General features: G+C 31.9%; 1 protein-coding gene across 8 annotated transcripts in view; it reads left to right on the top strand.

The window, feature by feature from the left end:
* Positions 1–884: 884 nt before the first annotated feature.
* LOC148623796 (CLK4-associating serine/arginine rich protein-like) overlaps positions 885–9,590 on the top strand; it is a 32,526-nt gene continuing 23,820 nt past the window's right edge. For 6 of the 8 annotated variants that reach the window (XR_015919506.1, XR_015919505.1, XM_088565905.1 and 3 more), the window contains exons 1-6: positions 886–990; positions 5,502–5,614; positions 6,252–6,349; positions 7,444–7,542; positions 8,402–8,484; positions 8,712–8,796. Coding sequence is in view for 6 of the 8 variants with exons in the window: in XM_088565905.1 (XP_088422031.1) it covers positions 5,516–5,614; positions 6,252–6,349; positions 7,444–7,542; positions 8,402–8,484; positions 8,712–8,796 (464 nt within the window). In the remaining 2 variants the exon portion in view is untranslated. Of the gene's footprint in view, positions 991–5,501; positions 5,615–6,251; positions 6,350–7,443; positions 7,543–8,401; positions 8,485–8,711; positions 8,797–9,590 lie in introns of all 8 variants that reach the window. The other 2 variants (XM_088565902.1, XM_088565903.1) reach the window with 2 other exon arrangements.

The following is a 9,590-nucleotide window of genomic DNA, read 5'->3' as shown; positions in this document are numbered from 1 at the left end:
TCGAGGAAGACCAATCATATACCCTATCTAAAACATTTTATTGGTATATCGCCATTCAATCAAAGAAATTGTTAGTAACAAGCTTTAAAAGTTTAAAGGTTTCTAATCTTGTACAGTAAATTGGTATATTAATTTTAGATATTATTTTAACATTCAAATATTATTGATTACCGTGAACAATCGAAAAAGCATCTTACACAACTGGTCCGTTTTGCTCGTATTTGTAATAAAGTGTAAAATTTTATTGAAAGTAACACATGCCTCACAGAAAAGATTTTCTACTACGGGTATCGATATCACAATTATTTAAAACATTTACCTTTTTTCACCAATACAAAACCTTGATACAAAAATATGATAGCACTTGCAGGTTCTTAATCGAAAGTGGTATTGGTAATGCAGAAAATTACGGAAATATAGTCTACATGAAGTATTCTTTCAAACAAAAAAACCGATGGGTTTATCAAACAACCTTAATAGATTCATTCGTAAAAGATTCGATTTTTAAACTATTGTCTATTCTTTGAACCTTTAGTGATCCCTGAAAGTATTTGCAAGCGCATTTTTTTTTGCGTTTCGCCATATCTTTTCTTTTTTTTTTTTCACTGAAATTGCCCAAGTGTGAATCACAACCGCCCATGGATGCATGTCCGTTACTAATATTGGGACCACTTTATAGTTTCATCATAACCAAGTATATCACAGGATATAGGATTATTAAACTTGTGTGTTCTTGAATGTCCTTAAAAAGTCTGGATTTAAACATAGAGTGTGTATTGAATATTTAATATAAAGTCCCTGTTTGAAAGTTTTTCTAGTCCCCCCCAATAAAACTCCGATATTCGAATTGTGCGCTTCCCCTTATAGGCACACCTTCATTTTTTATTTAGATTTATCTCCCCTTTAGACAGCACCATCCTGACGTATTTTGATTTTCGAGCGTAGTCGAGTGAGGATCATCTAGTGACTACAGTATATATATTGATATATGTAGGCTGTAGCTGTTTTATTGATCTCAATATTGACCTTTGTTTTTTTTGTATTTATAATGTCTACTGTATTATATTTTATTGGCACATACTCATTATTACATTAATAATAATACATTAATAGTCCGAATTTCCTCTGACCCTGCAACTCTCCTCTTTTTGATTTGAATATTGATACGTCCCAACCCGACATATCAATATCCAAATAAAATAGAGGAGGGTTGCAGGGTCAAAATGTCATAATTAAGGCCACAGATGAAATTTTATACATGGTTATAAAATTATATCTGTTTCTAGACACCTAACAGTATCACGAAACATGTTTCCCAAATGCTTCCAAATCTCTGCAGCTCAAAAACCAATATAGAAAAACTCCGTTTTTTCTCGGACAATCAGGGACTGTAAGGATCTTCCTTCAAGTGTAAATCATGGCAATATAATGAACAATTTGATTCTGGCCATTATCTGGCAGAAACATTTAGCTAGTACAGATAATCATGATGTTTGTGGAGGCATTTTTTTAATCTGATGTTTTTGCCTCTCAAAGTGCCATAACAATATGAAACTTTTTCAAATTTTACATATATAATATAATCAAGATAGAGGCAATTCTCGCCAATCTGCTAACCAACATTTTATTCCTCGATGAAAGTCCTTGTATGATGGTGCATTTTAGAGAACAAAGTATCAGAAATCTGTTAGACATTTTTTCATAAATTTTGGGCTTGAAATTGTTTCACAGGAGAAGACGAAATAATCAATTGGGAAGAACTATTCCTTTACATGTAAGGGAGAACAACATTTCTTTTTAACCAGTATTACATGTAGTTTTCACTGTAAATGATAAATAGTTGTAGGCATATGCATGAGCAGTATTTAGTCAGCAGAGAATGTTGACTATTAATATTTCTTTGAAATATAATTATCATTAAAATATATACATGTGTGTTTTGAACTGCATGTGCATTTGTCTATTCGACCATAATTCTGGCATTTAATATTGTTTGTCTTTGGAACTGAATTGGGATGAAAGCAGAAGGGATTACATTAACTGCAATGAGACATTCTCATAATGTGAACATTGTACGTAGATCCAATCCTCTTTTGTTAGATTTTTAGACATGTAAATAATCGTTTTAGTTTTTAAAATAATTATTGTGGACGCTTACATATGTATTGTTATTTTACATTCTCTCCACAGCATATCACTTCTGGACGATGATTTTTTCACCTCATTATTCTGCACCTCCCATACTTGCACCTGCATGTTGCCGTAGAGCTATGAGCTCATGCTGTGGTGATCTGTGCTCACTATAAGATACAGTTAAATGTAAAAATACATTACATACTATATCAATAATTCACAAAATACCTTGTACGTGTTATAAAAAAAGTGATTGAATATATAGGAGGGGGACATCTTTATACTAACTTACTAAGTTTTGAGTAATTGTTCACAATTATTTTAGTGCTGTCTGTATCAGACACTGAGTATATAACCTTTGCCAATTTTTGGAAAAATAATCTGTCCTATCTCATTGAGTGCATTGCACTTGATGAAAAAGTGTGTTTCATCTTCTTAAATTATTTTCACACAAATTATAAAATTATAAAATCTTGGATTATGTGGTATCACAGGGGCTTGCTCCCACTATCAAATATGAGTCTAATGTAGGAAGACCTCATTTCCCTTGGACACCAAATACATATAATTAATAATAATTTAAGGATTTGTACTTGAACATTCAAACTCTGTATTTCTACCATTGCTTAGTAAAGTAAAACTACTCCAACCTTGACATAGACTCACATGACCAGTACTCAATAATTTTTCGTAATGTGTTTTCAAATAAATAAAGTTTTTAATTTCATGGCTAACATTTCATTAAGTATAGACAGACATTAGTTTAATCAGTCTAATTGAGAAGAAAGATTCTAAAAGGGTGTTACTTCATCAACAGGCAAGTTTGTTTCTGACCACTGAAAATTCCTAAATAATAGCATCACTTCATCAGTGCTTGATAATAAAAATAAAACTTGAACAGACCCATCGAAACCTGCCGGACCGTCGGACCTGTCCGGTAAAATTGTCCCAGGTCCGGTAAATACACGTTGCTTGTCGGCCCGGGTGTCCGATGTTTTTTTCTTACGTTAAAGAAGATTTTCTCAAAACTGAAGTGGTTTTTGTGAATAATAAAACTAGAACATTTTAATAATTACGTGAATTAGTCTACAGTCTAGCGAGATAGTCAATCAATTTGATTGTAAACAATAATATGTAACTTCCAGTTCATTCGCTACACGTCATTTCGTCCTTTGATATATCGTCCCTTCCGTTGTCCCTCTACTCGTTTACATGTGAAACATGCGGTCATTATATTGTCAAAATAATAATGAAAAAAATAATAAAGTATATTTCTTTTACATCGAAATTGATAAAGATTAATAATTGAACATCTGATAAAACAAATTTTCATTTGAAATTTTGTTGGGTCGAACTTATTTATTTAAAATATACTTGGAGATTCCCACCCCCCCATCAAAAATGTTAGCGTGTCGATAAATTGTTTAGAGTTTTTTCGGTCAGACAAGTCATCACCTTGTGTCTGACCGAATGTCAGATGTGCTTAAAAAAATTTCGATGGGTCTGCTTGAAGACAGTAAAAGCTGATAAATGAGCAATGTTTTAAAGAGATGGATTATTCACATTTGAAATGATTGATATTTTCGGAACAACAGAACAATATGAATTTTTTGTTTACAAAGCAATGGCATCTATCAAGGTCTGACTGCCTTTACTGTATGAAATTGGAGTAACGACTTGCATTTGTGGAAAAGGGAAGAAAGGGAGGCAATGTAGGTGTGGTTGAGCACTCTCTCCTTCAAAAGATCTGCAGCTACTTTACACAGTTACTGTAATTTACCTATTGGTCAAAGAGTAACCTTTTCCCAAGCCTATTTGAAAATAATGTTGTCGAAATTATTGTGTGTGTCAGAGCTCTACTGTGCAAACTCATCATTTCCTTGTTAAACTTTTACAAAAAAACAAAACACTAAGATATAAAAACAATTACCCTTTTATTTAGGAACAATGCAAATCAAAGTATTTATTTACTTTTATAATCACAAGGAAGGAACATTGCTAGTTAGATCCTTTAATCTCTGTTTCCACTATATAGATAATATACTGTAAACGTATTAATTTTCACATTTGCCTCAAGAACACGAAAATATATTCACATTACCAGGTTATAATTATGGTTTCCACAATTTTTGATAGAAACTTTATATTGTGTAAGGTTTGTATCATTCAATGCAATCAAGTATAAATTTATACTAAGTTTTTTATAAAAAATGTTTATGATAAAAGCATGTTGGTTATAATTTCTTAATTCATGATCTTGTTTGTATAATGATTTGTATCAGTGGCCATGGAGTACCTGGCACATCAAAGAATAAGAATCAATACTGTGCAAACATTCTATTCACAAAAAGAACAGAATGTAAGTGTCAAACACACACTACAGGTAATCATCAATAAAAGATTACCGTTAAATACACACGCTGAGAACTGTTAATAAAAAGTTAATCAGTAAACATGCAATTAAAGTGTTAAAAGTTTATCCATACAATTAGCTACGGCTTGGGCAATTAAGTGAGTTCTTTATAGATTTACGTAAGAATTCACTGTCAGATTTAAATGGCCATAGGAAACTTGTCCATTTGTTTATGTCATAATAATGGCCATCATTATATTGTTTTGGAAATATTAACGGTAAAATAACTGATCAAAAAAGGAATCAAACACTGCCTACACTAATGAGAAACTTATTTTTGCAACCTAAAAAAACAGCGAAAATTAATACCCGCGAACATATTGACTTTTCAGAAACCGTGAAAATTACTACGTTTACAGTATTATGGTTAAACAATCCTATTTTCAGGGATATTATACATCACATCATTCCCAAAGATTATGATATTAAAGATGTTACAGACACTGTGAAGTCTGCCTTATATCTTGACCTACACTTAAGGAAAACTGTTGATGAAATTTTACAACAAATGCGATGACTTTTCATTCAATATTGTCAACTTTCCTTTCATCTGTGGTAACATTCCTTGAGTACCTGTGTATGGAGTGTTCATGTCACAACTCATATGTTATGCCAGAGCTTGTCATAACTGCTCTATTGCATGGGGCCCAGGTCCCTTCCCCCAAATAGTGGAAAATAGTTGAATGTACCACACTTACCAAATTCAGACCTACTCTGTATACTAACTACACATGTAAGTTGATATTTTCTAGCCTACTTGTCATGGCCACTTCATATTTTGATAAGTTTTATATAGGTATAGCATATCATATGGAGTTGATTCCAGGTTAATATGACCACTATTTTCAGTTTGTATTTTGACCATGTGGCTATAATGCATAAACTCAAGTTGGGGTGCAGTGATGTCACTATATGATATTGGTTGACAGATATCTTTTTTTTTATTTTTTGACAGAAAAAGGTATAACCATGTGGCAAGAAGCAAGAAAGCAAGAAAAGAAAATAAGAGGATTGATGGTTGATTACAAAAAGCGAGCTGAAAGAAGAAGGGAATTCTATGAAAAAATTGTATGTACATTAATATCTTAAAGAAATGTCTTATAAAATGTCACAAAATTAAATTTTCAGCAGTGTTAAATAATTGTATTTTAATGTATTATTCTCTGTGTGTTACCATATTTTTGATTTCTGTGTCTTTGGTTTAAGATTTAAAGCCATAAAGTTTTACTGCTGTTCTTAAATATGTATTTCCAGTGAATTATGTTGTAATAATCTCAGCAAACCATCATCAGTCCTTCATGCAAATTAATTGAAATTTGGTTTGCAGCTTCATCTTGATGGGTTATATCATAGATAAGTGAACCACAATTTCCTGTTTTTTTTTTTAAGATTTTCTTATTTTTTGGCTGTAATAATATCAGCAACTCTATATTGGGATACATGTACGTGTAATTTGAAATTTGATCTGAAGCTTCACCTGGATTGGTTAAACCATATGTAAGCTTTTTAGATAGGTCACATGTCACATTCCAGTTTTCTCAGCAACCCATCACAGGATTGATATGAATTTTGAATTGAAAATTTATGTAAATGCTCTACATTATTTGAAGCTCCAATTTAATTGATTGTATTATATTGATTAAGTGTTTCCTGTTTATTGGTCCTTTGAGTTTCTTTTAGCTGTTTCAAATGATTTGTTTTTCAGAAATTAGACCCAGCACAGTTTGTTAGAGTGTATGGAAGACCATGCAAGATTAACCTAGACCCTGCAGTTGCTTATGCAGCTGAAAGCCCACAAAGCATGTCAGTATTACCATTTTAAAGTTAAAATCTTACAGTAGACATTTATCTATACAGGTGTAATTTAATACGCTTCATGAATTCAAGCAGGATGGGGTGAAATATCATGCTTTACACATACAGCCATTGTTGTTGTGAAATATATAGCTTTATGTGTAAATGTACAACCAGTATGTGAGCCAATAATTTTTGCAAAATATTTATAGGATATATCATACATATTTCACATGGTCTTTGTGAAGAAACAGTTTTCCATTGTTAATGTTATGTATGATATAATAAGAGGCATGTGAGATGCCTTACTTTTAGTGGGATTTAATTTTGTCTTCAAGTTTAGTAGGTGTACCAAATATAGCTCTTTTGATAGAGTGTCACTTTTGATGATGTCATCATTGCTGTCTGTAATCATGTGGTTTTCAGACAATAGATTGAGTGCAAGTGAATGGAAGAGTAATCAAGGGAACCAAGGTTATAGCAGTAATCAAAAGAATATAATCCAGGGACAAAGACGAGACTTGGAAAACAGACACACACAACAAAGAACATAAAGTAACTAAAATCATACATACAAAGTAACAAAAGTAAATGAGCAACTCGGACTCCACTAAAAACTGGGAGCATGGACCAGGTGCACCGGTGTATAAAACTCTATAAAATTGTAACACAAGGTTCCATAACCAGTTTCAATGAGGGTAAATTTTAAGTCTTGAATTCCTTGGGTTCATTAGTTTACTGAATCTAACTGTGATGTTCAATTATACCCAGTTTAGATTTTGGTCCATATTATGGTCCAAAGGTCCAAAAACTATATTATATGCCTTCAAAATTTGAACTCTTGGGGTTCTTTGATTTGCTAATTTCAATTAATTTTTTTTAGGTTTTGAATATCTTACCAATTTAGTATTTTTAAGTTCATTTCCTACATTCATTTTGTTTCAGAAACCTTTGTTGTGTCAAATATTCATTAACAATTAAAATTTAGAGCTTTATCAAGCTTGGTATTTAGTATATGTATGAAATGTTCTTGGTTCAACCTCTGTGGTTGTATTGAGATGTGCAATGAGGAGCATTTTGTTTACATGTAATCTTTACTACAGGATGCCATGGCAGGGTCAGACAGATAATATGATTGACAGATTTGATGTCAGGGCTCATCTTGATTACATGCCACAGACAAAGATTGTTGCTCCCCCCACGTAAGTTCTTATTCATGCAGGCATTTTCTGGAGATTTGTATATAAATCAAATTAAGAAGTTTTATATGTACAACCATAGTTGTTGCTGAAACTTCTGCAAGTACTGAAGCCTTTGAAACAATGGTTGATAGCACCCTTTAAAAAATTTTGAGAAGTTAAATGTAATATATAGATTATTACATTAGAAAAAGGTACAGATATGGTGAAATACCACAAATGCACCATCGCATAACCTTAATGAAAATACTTAGAGATCACCAAAGGTCTTCAATAAGAGTAACATACCTTTAAGTACTTCTGAAAAACCCCAACAACAAAAGTAATAGAATCAACGGTAAAAGAATGATGACACTTCTTCAAAATAAATTAAAAATTCAAATAACGAAAAGACATTAATGGCCAATGCCTGACTGGACAGATACATGTCTGCTGTTGGGTAGCATTTTTCATATTATATGCTTTATAGGGTCATGTTATAAGCTCTGAGAGCCATCAGGCTCAATAGCTGATAAAGCATATGATGTGATAAACACTGTGTAATAATTTGTATATTTTTATAACATTCAAACATCTCTGATAACATAAACAAGAGCTGCCTCCATGAGTCCATGTTAGTGAAAAAAATTTAATTTTCCGGAAAAGGGTGTGATAAAGCTTCTGAACAATGAAGGAGATGCATGCAATAAATATGGGAAGTGCACTTTAATCTGCCCACTTGGGCTATTCATTAAGAAACAAATTTTGTTTTAAGTTTTATTGAGAGGTAACATTTAACTTTTATTTATAATAAGTATATGATAAAAAAATCTGTGTACTGTGGTTTGACTCCATGTTGTTGTTAATGTTTTATTTTTAATAGACTGAGTAAACGTGAAGAGGAAGAGGAACGATGGTGTAACTATGAGAGCTACAGAATTATTGTAGAAAATGAATGTGCTGGATGTAAGTTTAGGAACAAATAAATCTTGGCTTATCTGACCTTTATCTAATAAACCATGTTTTATTTATTGGTATGTGATGCCATTCTTCTTAATGTTTAAGTAGAAAGATAAGAAATGATTTTAAGAAAGTACATCCTTGAATTGGATGCTATGAAGTTTAGGTATCCAGCATTTTTATTATTAATATTATTTGAAATGATTTACACTGTTAACTATTACCATTAACAGTGACTGAAGAGCAAGCATTACACCAGATTTATATTGATGAACAGTTTGGTAATGTTGACAAGACTAAGGATGAAGAAAAGAAAAAGTAAGATGTTTTGTAATAATGAGGACAAGGAAATATTACTCGATATACAAACATGTGAGTTCAAAGACTATATTGATTTTGTCCCCTAATACTACGCCAGGACAGGACCAACTATCTGCAACTCCTCGTGGATGCTTATTTTCTGAAACCTCACAGGTGTTTTCTTCGCTTTTTGTTATAATGTATTGTAGATGTGCATATATATTGTACTGCCATTTTAATCCCACCAATTTTTTAGGGATATGAAATGTTGGCAACTTCAAATGTCACTAGCAGCAGGGGACATGTGGCGATATGTGCACTTCAGTTTTTGTTGCTGTGTTATAACTTATTGATTTCCAATATTTATTTTGATTTATAAAAATCTGATATAATGAACTGATGAACTTAAAGATGAGGGACATTTTAATTCTTCATTTGTCTTTCCTTGCTCCATTAGTCTGTGTAGGATTTGTCCAGATAACTTTTCTGGATTTAACACTAGTTATTTTTCACTTAGCCAGGGTTTGACTTTTCTTGCAAGGTAGCCTACAGGACTACTTGATTTATTAATAAGATAGTCCACAAAATATTTTGTGAATGCATCTTTTAAATTTCAAGTTAGGCACAAACAGAGGTCCGGTAGTCCTGTGCCTATCTTAGTTGAGAGAGGATTACATGCAACTTGAAATTTAAAATTGATAATACTAAAATTATACAACCAATATAATTCAAAGTGTACATATACATATTGAAGATATGGAACACTTATTATAGACAATTTGACATATATTTAATATGCAATTTTATCAGTT

Source organism: Perna viridis, chromosome 2 (assembly GCF_037379345.1).
Source record: "Perna viridis isolate PV_CMFRI_1.1 ecotype Kerala chromosome 2, ASM3737934v1, whole genome shotgun sequence".
Classification (NCBI taxonomy): domain Eukaryota; kingdom Metazoa; phylum Mollusca; class Bivalvia; order Mytilida; family Mytilidae; genus Perna; species Perna viridis.
Note: the sequence above shows the minus strand (reverse complement) of the source record. Positions and strands in the feature narration are given on the sequence as shown.